Source organism: Channa argus, chromosome 1, assembly GCF_033026475.1.
Source record: "Channa argus isolate prfri chromosome 1, Channa argus male v1.0, whole genome shotgun sequence".
NCBI lineage: Eukaryota > Metazoa > Chordata > Actinopteri > Anabantiformes > Channidae > Channa > Channa argus.
In genome coordinates, this window is record NC_090197.1 from 47,248,519 (window position 1) to 47,268,193 (window position 19,675).

The window sequence follows — 19,675 nt, forward strand, 5'->3', positions numbered from 1 at the left end:
AACAAAACAGTGAAATGAGATCAACACTGAAGAAAAGATTCTACAATTTTTTATGAGCAAGAGCGCGAATTCTATGCGAATTATAACGCTTAGGTCTAAAGGCTTAAGTATTAACCTAAAAGCAAAGGCAATTATATATATTTTTTTAAATACATTTTGGGGTTTTTTCTTAATCTCCATGGTTAAACTACATCTATGCTTAAAGCCAATGTAAATGCCACAATTAATTTTGAAAACCCTCACCCGGATATAATGAGTTTCGTTTCCGGGGTAAAAAAAAAGAAAACCGAGTTTCTCGTTACCACGTTGTTGACACTGGATGTTTCATAATTAGTTTATCAGATGAATTGGTGACATTTGTGTCTGTGTTGGGGTCTTTGAGGTAAGTAACCAAACAACAAGCTTCTAAAATTCTCATTCACGGCGGCTGTTTGACTTTAATTGCTGAAACGGTGTGTGTTTGGTTCAGTGCTGTCTGCTTTTTACATCCCGGCCACTAAATATACTAAATATTGAAATCTATACTGTTATTACCCTTATCGTGTACAAGTAACTTTATTATGTATTATCACGTATTATGGGTAAAGCAGCTGTCAGTGGTAATGTGGTTAAAATCAACTTTACATTTACCAGCTGCAATTGTATTGCTATTTACACACTTGTGTAAATATAGCACTTTTCTACCTATTGGAACTCAAAGCTCTTTTCACTGCTCGTTATTCACACACACTCACACAGCGATGGTGGACACTCACCAGGAGCAACTAGTTTGGGTTCATTCTTGCTCAAGGACAGTTTGACATGTCAACAAATATTAACAAACCCATTATTTCTAAGTTCTAACTATTGATATAGATTAAGAAGTGTATTGCTGTACAGATTATGTAATCAATGTCATGACATAGCTCCCTTTGAAGTGTTTGTTTTTAAAGTTTGCCATTTAACTGGTTTGTTTAACCAGTTGTTGAGGAAACGTGTAAATAGAAGGTTTGTTACAAAAGAACTTGGACAGCACAGCTACTGGAAAGAACAGACACAGCTATTGGAGCTACAAGATTCTCTAGGAGACCAAGGAAATCCAAGTTCTTTTTGCTCTGTAGCATCTTCAGCTTCAATAGTATTAACTAGAAAGGCTGAGGCAAAAAAAGGAACAGCAAGAAGCTAAGGTTGAAAGAAAAGCTGGAGAAAATTGGAGCAAACGAAGAACAATTGGAAATGAGTGCTATTCTTGCTGCTGCTAATGCTCAAATTCAGATCTTGAGGATATATGAAGGCTCCGTGGTGTTGGGTGGCACAAACATCAGCAACGACAAACTTCAAAACAGATACAGATAACAAATGGATGGGATAACGTACCTGTTGCTGCTGTTGCCAATGTGGCTGAAAAGTGTGAAGAAGGAAGAGATGAACCTAATATAGGGGGTTTCTGTGCTGGATTCAGTGGGAGTGCAAAGGCAGAGACATACTACCGTGGTTTCCAAGCAAGTGCTGTTAGCCAGCTTCCAGGGTCAAAAGGTTAACGCTCTTTGTTTACGGTAAATCAGTGTCAGAAAGATATTACTCTAACTCCTCAAAACATTCTCAAGTTTAGTGGAGATCCTCTGGACTATAGGACTCTTCATTAGAGCATTTGAACATTGTTTGGAGAGTAAAACAGTGAATGACAGGGATCTGCTGCTTTTTTTTTTTTTTTTGAGCAGTATACAAATGTCCAACCTAGATAGGTAGGTGGTTTTCATATGGACCCGAGCCAAAAATGCAACAAGGCCAAGGAACTTTTAAGGGAGCATTTTGGCAATGAATATAAGATATCTGTAGCCTAGGGATAAGGCCTTCAGTTGGCAGACAATTTAAGCTGAGGATAGTGAAGCGCTCAACTCATTTGCCCTTTTCCTGAACAAAATGCAATGGCAGATTTGAAATATATTGAAGAGCTTAATGCTGCATTCAACATGCTGGCGATTGTTTTTAAGCTTCCATATGAGTTGAGTTGAGTTTGAGAAGAAACCTAATTTAACTCTGTAGAGAGGTATTCCAGTGACAACATCAGACAACAAGATGTAGATAAGTGGCCGCATCTTAAAGGGGTGCAAATACCTCTCATCAGTGCAAAAATAGGACCGTTGATTGGACCTAATGTTGCCAAGGCAATGGAAACAGAGGAGGTCATCCCTAGCATCAACAAAGGGCCTTATGCAGTAAGAACTATGCTGGGATGGACAGTAAATGGACCACTAATAGAAGGTGGTTGCTACAGAACCAAAGATGGAGTAATGCAGGTTGCGTCAAATCGTGTATCTGTTGTTAAGCTTGAGGACCTGTGGAGTCAGCAGTTCAAATATGAATTTCCTGAGGGTGGTCAAAAGAAGAAGCAGGAGATGTTTGAGGCAGATCTTCTGTTTATGGATAGACTGTCACGATCTGCTCAATTGGTAAACGGACACTACTACATTAATCTTCCATTACAGGACATTAAAATGCCAAACGGCAACCTTGGCAGTATGTGTGGACAGAATGCTAAGGAAGGAGTTGGAGCTACTTTTGAAGAACTCTATATATTGGACTGATTAGTACAGCAGTGCAAAAATATATTTGCAATGAGACATCAAGGTTTCGCGCATTTGTAGCTAATGAAGTGTGAGTGATTCAGCAGACCTCAACAGTCTCACAGTGGCACTACGTAAATTCTCAGCTTAATCGTGCAGACAGTGCATCAAGGGGTCAGAACGTGAACGCCTTTCTGCTGTGGTTATTTAGACCTGACTTTGTCACACAGTCAGTCAATGGCAAAAGAATCCAGACCCGCAAGAGCTTGAAACAGCTGATTCAATGTAATTCAACTTTATTTATATAGCGCCAATTCACAACAAAGTCATCTCAAGGCACTTTACAATATATAGTCAAGACTATAAAGCTGTATAGAGAAAACCCAACAATTCCCTCTGGAGCAAGCCCTAGGCAACAGTGGAGAGGAAAAACTCCCTTTAACGTAAGAAACCTCCAGCAGAACCAGAACTTAACAAGAGGTGAAGTGGTGAAGAAGACCGTATCCTGAGGTGAAAAAAAAAGTCACAGTGAATGTTCTTGCAGCTAAAGAAAGCCCAAATATAATGCAAAGGTTGACAGAGAACGACTGCGGGCGACGGTATAGTGAAGGAAGGCAGAGCGGTTGTCCACCAATTCCCGCAGTTGTTGGTTCAGTCCCCAGTCACAAGTCGAAGTGTCTTTGAGCAAAACTCTTAACCACAGCTATTAGCACTTTAAATGCTAATAGGTAGAAAAGCGCTATACAAATGCAGACCATTTACTATTCCTCACGTACACGACTAACGGGTGGGCTCCTCAGATTGAAGGATACGCTTCTAACTTTGACGAGAAAGAGAATGGAGCTATTTGAAACTATTGCTCAAAATGAAAGTGATAAAGATTAGCAATGTATTCAGCTTCAAAGAAAAATGCAGAACTACAAAATAAAAAATAACATCTAACTGTGGATTAGGTCCAGGAATTAGAGTCATAAATAATTTATTACTGCCAGTGGAAGAATTTTTGTGTGAATTTCTACTCTGCTAAAGGGAGAACCAGTAAAACAGAGCAGCCACATACATAAACTTAATCCAGTGCTTCAAGATGGAATTAAGGTAGTAGGCGCAGTGGAGCTGCCATGCCTGAGGAATCCAAACACCCTGCCATTCTGGCTAAGGATCATCGAGTATTACAGCTCATATTGCAGGAAATCCGTGAAAGGATAGGCAATGGTGGTCGCAACCATGTTTTGTGTACTTTACGTCAAAGGTACTGGATTCCAAATGCAATCTGAACAATCAGAAAGATTCTATCTTGTCGGAGATTACATGGAGCAGCTGGGTGGCAACAAATGGGAGATCTCCCACTTAATATAGTCTTATAATATAGTCTTATCTGACATTTACTAGAACAGGTGTTGATGTTTTGGTCCCTTTAATATTAAAGAAAGAAGAACAACAGCAAAAAGATATGGTGTCATATTTACATGTCTGGCCACCCGAGCTGTCCACATAGAGGTGGCAGCATCATTGTACAGGGACTCGTTTATTAATGCTCTTAGACAGTTTATTGCAGGAAGAAGTCAGGTTTTGAAAATACATTCAGACAATGGAACGCTCAAAAGGACTGTAGAAGAATAGAACATGTCCAAAATAAAAAAATATGTGGCAACTAGTGTATGTTTTAATCCTTCATCTGGCTCTCACAATGGAGGGTTATGGGAGCATTTAATTCTTTCCATTAGGAAAATACTCGGTGCTACACTTGAAAGATCAACATTTGGATGAAGAGGGTCTGCAGACATTACTCTGCAAAGCGGAAGCCATTATAAACCAATAACTACACCTTCCAAGAGGCATTGGCGCCAAATCCCCTTTTTCTCTTAAGAACCCTACCATCTATGCCTCCAGGAATTTTTCTGAAAGATGATCTTTATGCCCGCTGTAGATTGAGACAAGTCAAATATTTGGTAAACCTCCTTTGGAAGTGTTGGAAGTTTTAGAAGTTATCAAGGATCAGCTGCTGTTAAACTCTTGGAGTTTTTGAGAAACAGCAATTTAAAGTTGATTCTTCATTCATGCCATGACTGCATTTCTAATTCTAATCATCTTCTAAATGTCTACTGCAGGCTTAGAGACGCGCAGACATGAAGAACAGAGGTGGAGGCTGGGTGGACAGCCACCTCAGACAAAGGGTGGAGCAGGTATGAGTCTCCTCCTTCCCTCAGGACAAATGGAAATGTGTTATCTCACAGTAGGAGCACATGAAGATTGTCTTACACGCAAACCTAATCACTCCCAATACAAAATACACAAAGTGGCGCCGAGTAAAACATTAAAAATTGACAATTGTGGCAGTTAAAATGTTTACCATCTTTACACCACCACCACTTGTACATTTTACCAGTACAAAGTCCTGCACTAGGCAAAAGACGGCGTCTTAAATGATAGCATTACCTGGTAACTTTTTGCCATTAGATGACTTTATAATGGCGACAAACATTAAAATGTGACATAGACTTAACAGTCTGAGATCGTATGTGAAAATCATGTATGCAAGACTAAATGGCTGATATCCGTCTGTTCATAACTTTGTTCTAAATTCTGTTCTGTCAGTATTTGGCATCCAGCAACAGTGAATATGTGGACCTTTTGGCCATGGCCCTTGACCTTCAAAAATTGTACAGGCAAGTTTTTCACAATAATGATCTGGTCTGACTCAATCTCAGCTCAGCTTTGCTTTAGTTTGTCCTTGCACTGTTAGTCTGTATAATATCCAGTAAGTTACCACCAGTTCTTGTATTATACTGTATAGCATGATTATTGATATCCATGCAATGTAACACAGACCCCAAAATGAGAATAAAGACCATTTAAAACCTTGGTGGAGAGTGGGTTTGTTTATTTTAGTTCATATTTATAGGTGTGTATTTAAATAAAGGTTTTTGGTGATAAAGATATGTGTGTGTCTGTAGAATGGAGTATGGCAGAAGAAACAAGATAGCGTTCAGAATTCAGGTCGAAAAAGGTAAGCGGAAAAAGAAGTTTGTCTTATTGCAGTTTGACAGTAGTAACTTGCATGTTTTATTTAAAGAAGATTGTTTTAAACTGAATTCCCACTGGAAAACGCTTTACAGCTTTCATGATCAAACACTGTTAGAATCTATTCTGTAAGGAGATGTGATGTGTCTTTTCAAGTGTATGAAGCCATCATGAAGGATTCTGGGCTGAATGATTTGGAGAACAAACACTTGGCTAAGAAAGCTAGGCACAGCCAAAACGACACTGGGTAAAGTACACTTCACTGTCTGCTTTGGACTAATTATGCTATATCTTTCTCTTTGCTGCCTTCACACTCTTCTAAATGTACAGTTAAAGCCATAACAATCTGTGTTTACAGTGAAGGCAGCAGCAGCTCTGAGGACTCCTCTGATGGAGACATTCTGGAGAACACTGTAAGTTGGACAGTAGTTGTTGGATAGTTAACATTCAGCACATTCCTTTGTGACAGCGAGTTGTTGTTGCGGCTTTTTGTCATCCACAGCCCATCAACCACATGAACAGCTCGCTCACATCTATGTATCGAAAGAGTAACCCCATCTCCAGGGTCTGCTCGCCTCACAGAGACCAGGCTGCTGCCAGCAACTCCTCCAGCACAGCCAACCCCCCTCCCAGTGCAGGGACACTGGTTTCCACAGGAGGCTGGTTCATCGATAGAGGCAAAGGCCCTGAGAAGAGCAACATACTCATTGACCTGTGTGACGAGGAGCCAGCTAATACATCTGCAAAAGTATGTACCTGTGGAGGGCATGTCTTTGTATTTAAATACTGTACATGCAACATTCTGACCCTGTCGGAGAGTAGAAATAAACTGGATGATCTTTCCATAATTTTTTAGAAATGTCACAACTGTAAGACGCAGCTTTAGACCAGCATGTATCGGTCACATTTTGCTGCTCTACACTGTGTTTGTGGTGGAATGTTGCCATTTAGTGCTGAGAGAAGTTTTAAGCAGAAACCTGCACCTAGCCAGGTTTTCTCACCATTAATGCCTATGTATTGTGATACTTTTTTAAAACTATATTCATTGTCAGAAAACTTTTGATCTTTATATAGAAAATTACACACAACCGTTAGTGTCAGACAGCGGGTCATTTTATGCCGTTTTTTTTTTTTAAACGCTTATCTCACCTGAAGTCAAGAGTTTTACTCAGATTTTATTATGTGTGATTCTTGCCAATATTGAGCTGTAATACAACAAAGAAAGAAGGAGGGAGCATATGTGGATTCAGTTGTAATGTATATATCAACTATACTGTACGTGTTTTAATGTTGAAGCTGCAGCTTTGTGAAGGTGTACAAACAGTTTAAACTCTTATCTGTATTGTGTATTGTTGTTATTATCTGTAACAACTTGTGCATATAACCTCTTTCTGACAGACATTATATCAATGAACTCATCAGGATTAGTTTAGAATCTGTGGTAATCTGTCAACAGTTAGCTGATCTGCCCCATCTTATGCACCCACTTCCACATGTTTTGTCCCCCTGCAGGCAGATGTGTCCATGCTGGAGCCTGTGAAATCTCACAAAAAGTCAAAGAAAAGGACAAAGAGCTCCGCTGAAACAGCTGAGACTGGCACCCTTAACAAGAAAGGTACTGTGCGGATTAATTTTTTTAGCTGTTCACCTTTTGTCGAACACCACGTGGTAATGTAATCTTTACTGAGGTTTCCACAGAAAAAACTTAGGGATGGCAAGTAACAAATATTTACCGAGGAACAAAAAATTTAATTTAAATCTTAATTGAGGATATTTAATTGCTTAATGTGTCACTCTTTTTCAAATAATGACAGACATCTATGCGCCACTGTGTCACTTGCTTTTTTTTTTTCTTTCTGAATTATTTCTCAGCAAAATCAAAGTCAACAGAGCTGCAGTATCCCACTCTCAAGTTTAAAGATGTAGGAGGTAACGAGGAGACTTTAACGGTTAGTACTTGGAGGAGGAATATGACCTGCAACAAAGGTCCCCGGCCAAAACTGAATTTAAGACATTGCAGTTTTGTGGCAATGTATGTGTCTTAACTTATTGGCTACCAGGGCAGGGCTTCGGTATGATGCTGTGAGCAGTGATAAAGCTAACTTTAGGAATGTAATAAGTTACAGATCACTAGTTACTTTGTTGAATATGTAATATGGTAATAATTTTAATTATTTGAAATATTTTATCTATTTTAATATATCAAATAAAATACCTCATTACACTTTGTTACATTGTGGCTACTTTTCCACCAGACATCTTAAAATACACAATAAACCTTAATAGTCTTAAAAACATCAATTTAAAGCAGGCAAGTGAAACCCCCTAACAGTACTACACACTACTTTCTGTTCAGCTAACTGTAGATGTTACCTCAGATTTGACAGGGACCATTTTCTCCACAGCTGCTAAATATGCTTTATACTGTACAGTCATGTTAGAGGTGTTAAACAGGAAAATCAATCAAATCTGGACATACAGACAGCATCCTTTAACATATCCTTTGTTCATTTGTGTTGTCTGGAAATCTACCATAAGAAATTGGTTATTTTCACTCTGTTATTTCACTTTGCTGCAGGAGGTGTGTAAGCTGTTAATCCACATGCGACACCCAGAGGTGTACCAGCAACTGGGAATGGTTCCTCCGAGGGGTTTCCTCCTCCATGGACCTCCGGGCTGTGGAAAGACCCTACTAGCCCAGGCTGTGGCCGGGGTAAGTACTGGACAATACCCGACACACAGTGTTTTGTGTTTTAGTACTTGGATTTGTACTTTGGAAGCATTTGGACAGCACAATGCGGGAAGATAAACCACTTTAATTCATGTTGATTGGGTTGAAATAGGATTTACAATTTGGTGCAAAAGTTTAAAAAAACAAAACAAAGGTTTTTCAATGCACAGTTAACTACAAATGTTCTTTCACCAGAAATTCAAGTAAAATTTTAATTATTCAAAGAGCATGCAAACTTTTGTAACAATATTATTTTTTTAGTTATTTTTTTTAGTTCTTTTATAAGTTATTTTATACACTCTAATTTTGTTACTTCTGATGATGAAAGAACATTTGTACAAGATATGAAGGTGCATTGTTATTGTACTAGGGTTTAGCTTTACTTAACCCTAAGTCTAACATAATGCCCATTCAGCTAGTACAAAGGTTCTTTCATCATCAGAAGTTAAAAATAATAATCACCCAAATTTAGGTCTTGCTGTTTAGTTTAGAATTTTGCATTTTGTAACAGCTTTTGTCAGGGCAGCAACTGTCTTCGAAACCTGCATATTTTAAGTAACTTATACATCTATTAAGGTTGTGTATGATTTGTAGCTTTGTAGGTGATATGGTTGTGTGTTTCAGGAGCTGCTCCTGCCTATGTTAAAAGTGTCTGCTCCAGAGCTGGTGTCTGGTGTGTCTGGGGAGTCTGAACAGAACCTCAGAGAGCTGTTTGACCTGGCTGTGGTCAGTGGTGCTTTTCTTCTTTTCCAGCATTCTAGTGCTCTCAGCCAAAGTTTAGAAACTGGGGGGGTGGAACAGGCACACGACACTGCTAATATAGTATAACTGGTATTATTGATATGTGAATGTTGCCCATATTTTGCTCTGTGAACACCACTGGTGCTTTCTTCCTCTTCCAGAACTCTGCCCCATGTATCCTGTTTATAGATGAGATAGATGCAATCACCCCTAAGAGAGAGGTGGCCTCTAAAGACATGGAGAGAAGGATTGTAGCCCAGCTGCTAACCTGCATGGACGGTACCATACATTGACTTCAGCCTGTCACCTGACAGTGACCATTGATCATCTCTTATTTTGTGCATAGATATGAACTAAAGCAAGAATAAAAATGTGATGGTCATTACCTGATTTAACCACAACCATGATAATCTTCCCTAAAAGTTTGAATGTTACATTGACATTTTTTCGTACAGGTAGAGACAGCTTTTTCTGTCAACCTAGTAAAGCTCTTCAGTCCAGTGCCTCTACATTGCACTGATTGACCGTATATGCACAACATTACAAGTTGTAATGCTGACCTTGTGTCACCACCCCCTAAACAAAAAACTGTGAAATGTAGGCATCACTTCACTCCTTCCAGTTTGTACAGGTTAAAATAAATTGTTCTATGTGTTCCTGTGTCAGATTTGAACAGTCTTACAGTGACAGCTCAGGTGCTGGTTATCGGCGCCACCAACAGACCAGACTCTTTGGACCCTGCCCTGCGCAGAGCTGGACGCTTTGACCGTGAGATCTGCATGGGTATCCCCGATGAAGCGGCTCGTCTCCGGTTAGCCAATTATTCTTATAGCGAAAAGAGGGTTAACATTATTTGATGAGGCTTTACCTTTTCTTTTTTTTCCCTGTGTTGAAGCTGTTCTGCAAGAAGGAATGGACTAAAATCCCTCCCAGCTGATGTTTAGGGCTGATAAATTGTTATGAGAAGCGTTTAAACTTTTTGTAATATAGTATGACCTGTGCCCTGTATGTGCTTTAAAGTCTGAAGTAAATACCTGGATATGTGCAAAATGTTGAGATTAAGGCACATTCCCAAATTATTACATCCTCTGACCCTATCAAAAACTCTCACAGATTAATATAGTATGACCTGTGCCCTGTATGTGCTTTAAAGTCTGAAGTAAATACGTAGATTTGTGCAAAATTTTGAGATTAAGGCACATTCCCAAATTATTACATCCTCTGACCCTATCAAAAACTCTCACAGATTAAACGATGTAACAGAATGCTTTGTGCTCTGTCAGGATCCTAAAGACGCTGTGTCGAAAGCTGAAGCTGCCAGAGGACTTTGACTACAAGCAACTGGCCCGACTCACCCCAGGCTATGTGGGCGCTGACCTCATGGCTCTGTGCCGTGAAGCTGCCATGACTGCTGTAAACAGGGTTCTGCGTGAATTAAGAGGACAACCCCCGAGCCAGACCTCTGCTAAAGATGTAATAACAATCAAAGTTCAATCTGAGGATGCTGTAACTGATGGAGAGATCAGAGAGCATAAGACCATAGAGAAGAGCCTAGTATCTCAGGAAGAGTCGGGACAGAATTCCCCACAGGTATGGTTCTTAAACATGCCAGTAACTTTTCAGTGCTTTAGCAGTGTCGATTTATATAATTTGGTGCTATTTCTATACTACAATTTACTCTAAATCCCGATTGGAGATGTTCAAACAAGTTTTTCCTGTGTAGGTGGCCACAATATTGCTTTGCAACTAATGTGATTCAGTATTCCCAGTCATTATGGAAATCAGCCTTCAATAAGAGACATTTAACTTTTAATTTAATTTCTTGCTCCTGATGAGTTGTGTCCTGTCCAGCAGGGGGAGCTGTGGCACCTGCTGCATCTACTGAAGAACACAGAGATGCTTTCAGAGAAAGAGCTCACTGGCCTTTCCATCCTAATGTCAGACTTCCAGGCCTCTCTGGCCAGCATTCAGCCCTCTGCCAAGCGGGAGGGCTTTGCTACAGTGCCTGATGTCACCTGGGAGGATGTGGGAGCCCTGCAGGACATCAGAGAGGAGCTCACCATGGCCATACTGGTAAAAAAACAGCATTTTGATTCTTAGTACTGGGCTCGGGTGATACCCATCCTTCCTCCCATGGGACAGTTGTAGTGCTGTGATGAGAGGAGTCCTCTCCTGTTTGGCAACATGTGATTCAGGGTGAAGCTTATAAATGTAATAGAGCTTGTCAGTGTATCCATAAATGGTTCCGTCAACTCTTCTGCACCTGTTACTAAATACAACTCATCACCATATTGACACAGCTACAGGATGACCAGACAGAGTTCTTTTGAGTACACTGGTGGACTTTTATCTTTCCCATTTTTGACCTGATTTAGTGTTTCTGTGAACATTCTGAATGTTTGCTTTATGAGTGTTGGAATAACACAGATGTGTTTTTGTGCGTGTCGTGTTTGGATCTCCTGCAGGCTCCCGTGCGTTCTCCAGAGCAATTCAGAGCATTGGGACTTACTGCTCCATCTGGAGTGTTACTGGCTGGACCTCCAGGATGCGGAAAAACACTGCTGGCCAAGGTATTCTAGAGATTGCAACTTTTTCAGAAATCTACAATTAGCAAGTCCAAAATGGTGTAATTTTTTTTATACGGCTAAACCTAAAATCTGCCCTGGGGCATTGAAATTATAACTGAGTCCAAAAAAAATAAGTACTTAAGTTAATGAAGCTTCCTGCATGAGTTTGATACCATTATGTCTGTGCACAGACCACCTGAATCTGGCAGCCTATAGCGAGAAACTGAAGGTTTTGACAAAATGTTCAAACTTTTACCCCTTTAGGACAGCTCTACTCTGAAAAAGAAAAATAATTTTCCTTTGCCTTAAATCAGGGCCACTTATCTGAAAGCTTTTAGTGGACACTTTCCACCGGACCGACTGTGTCTAAAAAGGTAGAGCAGTCGTCCACCAATCCCAGGATTGTTAGTTTGACTCCCAGCCCTCCTGATGAATGAGAAGCAATGTAAAGTGCTATATGTACCAATAAGGTAGAAGAGTGCAGACTGTTTCGCAATCATTTCTGTTGTTACAGATTTGATAAGTGTAACATGTCACTTATATGTGAAACTACCTACTGTATCTCACAGTGTTGTCTCCTGACAGGCAGTAGCTAATGAGTCAGGCCTCAACTTCATCTCTGTCAAGGGTCCAGAGCTGCTCAACATGGTGAGTCACTGTTTGTATGATCTTCTCTTAGGGTTTGTCATTTTCTCCTGTCACACACAGCTCATTCCTGTTCTCCTCCTCCTCCTGTCACTCAAGGCTCATGTTAGAATAAGTTGTTTGGTCTAAATGATGAATCTGTTGTTCTGTGCAGTATGTAGGAGAGAGTGAGCGAGCTGTCAGACAGGTGTTTCAGAGAGGACGCAACTCTGCTCCCTGCGTCATCTTTTTTGATGAGCTCGATGCTCTGTGTCCTCGTCGCTCAGGCCACGAGGTGAGTAAGGAATCCACAAACATCTACAAACATAATAGACTGCTCTATGATTCTCACTATGTAAACAGCTTGTATTCACGCTCTGTCTGTGTGTACTCAGTCAGGAGCCAGTGTAAGGGTGGTCAACCAGCTGCTCACAGAGATGGATGGCTTAGAGACCCGACGACAAGTCTTCATCATGGCTGCGACCAACAGACCAGGTAGAACCCAGTTTTACTCAGAGCTAAAACCTTCAGGGTACCCAGAGACATACTGTGCTGGTTTCAGCTACTGTGCCTGCATTCTGCATAAAGATGACTTGATACTCTGGGACCTTAAACCTGGATGCTGCCCCCTTTCATCAGCTTTTGAAACCTAGTTTTTCCACTGATCTAACTGTAATGACGTCTTAAAGGATAGGGTCAGTTATTTCCTGTATTTTTGTTGTCATCAAATTTCATAAAAAGACCAATGGTGAATTGCATCTAGTGACTATCATGTTCCTTAATCCAGAATCTGTTTAGCTAAAACCATGACTTTTTTTCCAGTCACTGAAATAGATTTTGCATGAAATTATTGTTGTTTTTAGCTTTTGGAGCTCATTTTTGCAGCAAGTGCAGCAAGTACGAGTAGTTATTGAACAACAAAATGTGGATTCGCACATGTAATACTAACAATGGACAGATCAGTTCACTGTTGGTGTTTTTTTTAATGTATTTTTTTTACAATAACTACTATAATAAAAATAACTGGACTTATGCTTTAAATTATAAAACATCACTTCACCGTGTCCTTGCTTTCTTTTTGAGCTCTTAAAAGTTAAAAGGCAAACGGAGCTACAGTCGCTGGGGTGTCAGCAATGTTACCGTGATAGTGAGCTGACCACCAGAGCTTTGAAGCACGTTTCTTCTTGGGGCTCTGACAGACACACACCCAAACATTCATTTTTCAATTATCTTATCCTCATTTTCCCGGGGTCAGTGGTTCAGTTGGTAAAGTGGCTGGAGGTTGTTCCCGGTCACATGTTGTAGAGTCCCTGGGCTAGACAATGAACCCCCAACAGGCCATCCCCCATCCCCAGCCTCACAGCGCCAAGCCTGGTATAAATTTCAGGAAGGGCATCTGGCATAAAAACTGTGCCAAATCAACATGGGGATTAAAGATCCACTCTGGCGACCCTGAATTTACGGCATAAATAATAAATAAATAAGGAAGTAAGTGAGTAAGTAAGTGTGTGTATGTTAACTGTCTTCTTTTGACAAATTTACAGAATCTTCTTGTATTGTTTATATTAGTGGAGACACATTCACATTATATTTTTACTTTTTCAGTCATTCTTGTATTATAGAAATAGGCAATAATATTACTAACAACATGGCTCTGAAATCTAAGTTTCACATGTTCTGAAGCCTCAGCTGTTTTTGACCTGTTGAACTACGTACACATCACTGGACCATCACTGGACAACACAGCTTCAGTGTTTGATTGTACACATAAACCAGGCATTAAGGTTTCTGTCATAACTTCTTTTGACTTCTAGATGGTTTTGTGGTCATTTAAAGCTTTGACACATGGGCTTTTTTGTTTAGTGTTTCTTTTTTTGTTTGTTTTAGATGAAGAGAAATCCTAAATGCTTTAACATTGCTTAATTTCTCCATCACTAGTTACCACAAGAGGCTTTTTTGTTCTGTGCCAGGTCTCCTATGAATTATACCACTCTGCTGCCTTTGCTGCTTTAGAAATCCAAATCATTTCGATATCAGTGTTTTGTGGCCAATCTTTACCACTTAATCGTCAGCTACGTAACAACGTTGCTGTGTTCTAAAAGGAACCATTGTGACACTGATTGTGAAAAGTGAGAGTCTGAGAATAATATTAAGTTGCCATAGCACAGGGGTGGCTGTGGTACAGGAAGGTAGAGCGGTGAGCTCCCGGTGAGTGTTGGCCAACTGCCCAGCAGCTCCACTATCGTGTGTGTGTGTGTTTGTAAGTGTGAATGGGTGAATAGGAAGCAGTGTAAAGCGCTTTGAATGGCAATAGGTAGAAAGCGCTACATAAGTGAAATTACCATATAAGTAAAATTTTTCCAACACTGCTTTTCAACATATTGGGTATATTTAAGTCTATTCATTATTAGTTGTTCCTTTCACTGCATGACTGTTTGCTTCTTGTATCTTGCCAGACATTATTGACCCTGCCATACTGAGGCCAGGTCGTCTAGACAAAACATTGTACGTGGGTCTGCCACCTCCAGCAGATCGCCACGCCATCCTGCTCACCATTACTAAGGTAATGTTAACTACAGATACCAGCTTGTAGTATAGTACCACACTGGTGATATTTTTCTGTGATTCAAGATTGGTATGTTATAGGGGGGGAGCAAACCTCAGCTGGAACAGGATGTCAGCCTTGAAGACATTGCCTTCGACAAGCGCTGCGATTGCTTTACGTAAGTCTTGTCTTTATTTACCTAGTGATTTATACCGTTTCTCTGACTTTTATTCTAAATGCTGAACTGGTTTCAAACACTTGGTGGTTGAGCTGGAAGTTTTTGTCACTTTTCTTGACAACTATGATACATAAGCTCCAAGAATCTGAAACCTGATCCAGGTTGTTTGTTTTTGATCCAGTGGAGCTGACCTGACTGCGCTAGTGAGGGAAGCATCTGTTAATGCCCTGAGGGCCTTCCTGAAGTCCATGCATTCTCCACCATCTTTTTCTGGTAACCTGACCCCTACACCTGCTTACCTGTACAGTATTTATTATTTTGAGATGCAACTGTAATGCCAAATGGGACATAAAATAATGATTGCAAAGATTCCCATGGTTTTACTTTACATTTTACTGCTACGTGACAAAGTAACAGGTAATGTTTAGGTGCATTTCCCATAAACTAAATTTTATGAACCTTCCTGGTCTTTCTAGTACAGTACTGGCTTGCATTTTCTCTGCAGGGCCAAAGTGCTGGGGAGATAAAACATTGGCCCTCCACTCCTGATTCTCACACCCTAGTTAGCAACATAAAACTACTCTCTGGCTGGTGTTTAAATGAGTCACAATTGTGAAATGCTGAGTGATATCTGACCATTGGCACCATTCAGCACAGCAAACCCACCCCCAAAAGTTCCTATACAAAAGGACTACGTCCCCTGACCCGGGACTTTTTTAGGGAGTATAACTACCTAGGGTCCCTGACTCCACTGATGGAGTCAGAGGTCAATGAACTAGGTTTTTGGTCCCTTGGGAAAGTTCCTGTGGTGATAAAGGGACCGTTCAGAATTTGTGTTTTCACTGCAGTGCCTTAGCCCACAGAAGATCAAGCAGCTAGCTTGCAGGCATGTCTGCGACAGCATAGTATTTGAGCAGCCTGCGGCCCCCCACTTGATAGTTGCTTCATCTACAGCACCAGAACTTATTTGAGACCCTAGTTCAGTAGAAAGGTTACTGCAGTGGAAACAGACCTTGTGTACCTGAACAGACTTTCGTCATTCATTGACATTAAGCTGTGTTCATTGTTACACACAGGTCACACATACTCCTCTGGCTGTGTCGCTGAAATCAGAGTGAGCAAACAGAACTTTGAGGATGCATTCAAGAAGGTTCGTCCATCTGTGTCTAAAAAGGTAAGTGTGAGCAGTATAGTGACTACTACATTCATATTACATATGAAAAATATGTAATATGTTGTAACCATATCTTGTTCTAACTTAAACTTTTTATAGTACAGTAATAATTGCACAAAAAAAATCTTTTCTCTTATTTAAAAAGGTATTCAGACCCTTTATTCAGTTCAGTTTAGAAGCCCCTTTGCTGTAACTTCTGTTAAGTCCTCGTGGTTAAGTACATCAGGTTATTGTTGGGGAACTTTACCGTTTGCTTCTACTATGGTTCTTCATAGGTTGGGTATTAGTTGGCTGATGAGTGGGGCCAGATGTTCATCAGACATGGTGCTTGGAGTTCTGCTAAAAAGTTACATTTTTGTCTTAACAGAGGAGGGAATGATGACCAAACGCAAAGAGACAGATCAAAACTGAAAGGTCAAATACAGAGGATTTCTTAAAAATACAACTTAGTGTGTATACAGATAAGGGATGTGACCACTTTTCTCAAATTACTGTATCGCAACCTCAGTCATCAGAAATGACAGCTTCCTGGATGTGTTCTGGAGTAGAGAACATCACATGACCTGCACTTCTACCTGAAACACTGTAATCCTGCACCACTTAGCTCTTCTTTTGTGAGAGTTGACTTAACCCTGAGATGGGAAACGTTTTCGTTTCATTGGTGACTCCTAATTACCCGTTCGTGTGAATGTGAGTAGTTGTTTGTCTGTGCATGTCTCTGTCTTGGCCCTGAGACAGACTGGAGACCTGTCCAGGGCCAACCTCTCTTCCAATGACAGCTGGGATAGGCTCCAGCTCCCGCAAACCTGAACAGGATGATGGAATGGAAGGATGACTTCAGCTTCACACAGAAATATTTTTAATTTACAGTGATTACAATAATAGTTGAATTCATACTGTGTAATACTTGGATCACAGAGATCATTGTCTCGTTAACACTGATGACTGATTGATAATATAAGCCACAATGTTAGTAGAGACAGGTGGGTAATATACTAATAAGCTACAATCCAACCAGGATTTGTATCTTCAGAAGATCAAGGCGCTTTGGAATTGCACTGTATGGTTGAGGAACTAAACGTTGTCAGATTGCTTTAGCAGACTGAGCAGGAGTCGGGGTTTTCTGAAGAAAACCTGCCAATGAGCAGGTTATTTTCATGGAGTACGTTACCTCAGAGTTTAGTGGATCTTTGTTTCCGCTGAAAACCCAACGTTTCCCTCAACTCAGGGTTTAACAACCTGGAATACCCCCCTGGTTGTAGGCTGTTAAACTGACCATTAAGTCTGTGCTTTATTTGATATTTTAGATGGTGTTGTCAGGATTCTTTCAAACTATCAAAAATAATCGACGCTATGACATTAAAACAGTAGCAACCAACAGGACTGTGCATAAACCTGTGTGCTTCCTCCCGTCACACTCAGCCAGCGTCTGTTTGTTGTGAGATGAGACAGGAGACACAGAGCTTGACATCCTTCATCAGATTTTTTTTGATATTGCTCAGCTTTTGTTTGTGTGTGATGACTACAAACACAGAATGACAGTAACCTATGTTTCCTGTGCAGGACCAGAGGACATATGAGCAGCTAAAAGAATCCCTCAACAGATGAAAATGAGACCAGATGCACAGACCTCACCGGCAACAGTTCACACTGACTTTATCAGTATTTATATGTTGTCTACATATTTTATTATGGTTGAATCATAATATTAACTTCTGCTTTTTATAATAAAGGTGTGTAGAAACCAAACACAGCTGCATTGTATTCTGATAAAAGATTCAATTGTTCTCTAATGCACTGATCAACTGCTTCCCTCTAATCAGGGCCCTGGGATGTCACCCTGAGCTCCGTAAACTCTGCTCCATTGTGAGCGGCCAGTCACTGTTTGACTGCTGCCATGCTACAGATAGAGTGTGTGTGTGTGTGTGTGTGTGTGTGTATACACTGCATTTTATTGCTGTTCATTATCAGTCTGTAGGCAACTTGTCATTGTCAACATTACGACACTATCACCCAAGGCTTACTGATGGATTAAAATTGATCCCTTGATATCAAATGTTCCTGAACTACTATGACCTGGAAATTACCTCCTTTGTCTTATAGGTCATTTGCAGTTCCATGCATCAGAGTGAGGTTTGGATTGGTTACTTGGTTTACACAGCCCTCATTTCCTCATTGTATAACTTACACTGGCTTGATAGTGATGCTAAATAGAGAAAGTAGAGTTCCACATACTTCTATTATTAGTAATAGTAGTTTTCAATGGACAGTTTTCAGCAGCTGTGCATACTGTGGTATTCCAATTTTTGACAGCAACAAAAAGACAACTCACCTGCCACCAAACTTGGAGCACTTAAATTAAATTATTTTACAGAGTTAGTTTTTTTGTCCTTTGTTGTTATTATTTAGTAAAAACTTTTGTTTGCAATGATTTCACCTTAAAAATAGCTCAACACTTGAGTCACATGTGGAGCAAATCTGGAATAGAATTTACCAACTGCATCATGTTTAAAATTACTCTAATTAGTGGAATACTTTTGTGATTAAGATTTATGTACTTGGCAAAGCATTTGAAGTTCAGTACTTTAGGCTTTGGTATAAAAAAGTAGTAGTAGCACTTCAAATTCTTTACTTAAGTACTTAGCAGAATGTCAAATTTGCACTTAAAGTACAAAAGTAAAACTACTGCAATAAAAAAACTGTAATTTAGAAAATACTGATTATGGTAAAGAAAAGTTCCTAGTTTGAATCCCTGGCTGTGTGGAGTTTGCATGATCTCCTTGTGCTTGCATATTTTTTATATTTAAACCACAAGTCATGATGTTGTGGTTGATTAGTGGAATGGTGTTGCATTAGTATGTTGTGAGTCACATCGTAGAAAAGATCAATTCCTTGCTTGTTACTATTGTAGAAACTTTTCAGACAATTATTAACTGCCAACCCAACTTTTTTCTTCTTCTCTGTAATACAAAGTTTTACATGGCTAAAAATCTCAAAGTGCAGTTTAGTAACTGTTGATGCGTAGGTGTGAACACAGGGCCATGACAGGGAGTGTGTATAAATTCCACTCTACCAGAGAATACTGATGGAGAACATGAGCCCATCTGTCTGTGAGTTGAACTCAGTTTGACCTTTGTGTCAAAGTATACAGAATCACTGGAAGCAAATCCTTTGTTCAAAAGGCATTTATATTAGAGATACTCCTAGATTAGTATTGACCCAGCATTGACTTTTGTTCCGTCTTAACACCAAAAAGCTTGTACAGTTGATCTGAAAACATCTGTACCATGACAGCTGAGCAAAATGTATCTACTGATGGTCATGTGACTTAAGGCTCCAAAAGTGAACCTAAAGATAACTCAATCAGCCTCTGTGTGGGCAGAGCTAAAACCTAAATAAAGGGTTGTAATAAAACAGCAATATTTTTATTCCCTGATGTAGTTCGATCCTATTGAAAACCTCTACTCAGCCACTGATAACTTTCCCAATAGGGAACATGTCAATTACAGTCCTGACATCCCTCTTTTCACCAGCCATTTACATTCTGA

The 19,675-nt window shown here is 40.0% G+C and overlaps 1 protein-coding gene across 2 annotated transcripts; it reads left to right on the plus strand.

The window, feature by feature from the left end:
- The first annotated feature begins 234 nt into the window (after window positions 1-234).
- Window positions 235-17,876, plus strand: nvl (nuclear VCP like). Of its 2 annotated transcripts, none has more exons than XM_067527633.1 (24): window positions 235-382; window positions 4,655-4,729; window positions 5,142-5,212; window positions 5,501-5,553; window positions 5,724-5,814; window positions 5,926-5,980; window positions 6,070-6,315; window positions 7,080-7,182; window positions 7,440-7,516; window positions 8,146-8,280; window positions 8,923-9,024; window positions 9,201-9,318; window positions 9,706-9,850; window positions 10,323-10,629; window positions 10,891-11,112; window positions 11,505-11,609; window positions 12,192-12,254; window positions 12,406-12,525; window positions 12,626-12,725; window positions 14,687-14,793; window positions 14,877-14,953; window positions 15,135-15,226; window positions 16,030-16,127; window positions 17,691-17,876. In XM_067527633.1, the coding sequence occupies exons 2-24, from the start codon at window positions 4,673-4,675 to the stop codon at window positions 17,733-17,735; spliced, it is 2,589 nt and encodes an 862-aa protein (XP_067383734.1). In that variant the 5' UTR covers window positions 235-382; window positions 4,655-4,672; the 3' UTR covers window positions 17,736-17,876. The 2 variants fall into 2 exon arrangements, with proteins under 2 accessions (XP_067383734.1, XP_067383744.1); XM_067527643.1 differs by having other exon boundaries at window positions 10,894-11,112.
- Window positions 17,877-19,675: the final 1,799 nt, after the last annotated feature.

What these genes read in the sequence shown, in the direction of transcription:
- nvl (XM_067527633.1), top strand. Translation starts at nt 4,673, where the DNA reads ATGAAGAACAGAGGTGGAGGCTGGGTGGACAGCCACCTCAGACAAAGG. An exon ending in TCAGACAAAGGGTGGAGCAG is followed by an intron (nt 4,730 to 5,141) that starts GTATGAGTCTCC and finishes CTGTTCTGTCAG; the next exon opens with TATTTGGCATCCAGCAACAG. An exon ending in CAGAATTCAGGTCGAAAAAG is followed by an intron (nt 5,554 to 5,723) that starts GTAAGCGGAAAA and finishes TGTCTTTTCAAG; the next exon opens with TGTATGAAGCCATCATGAAG.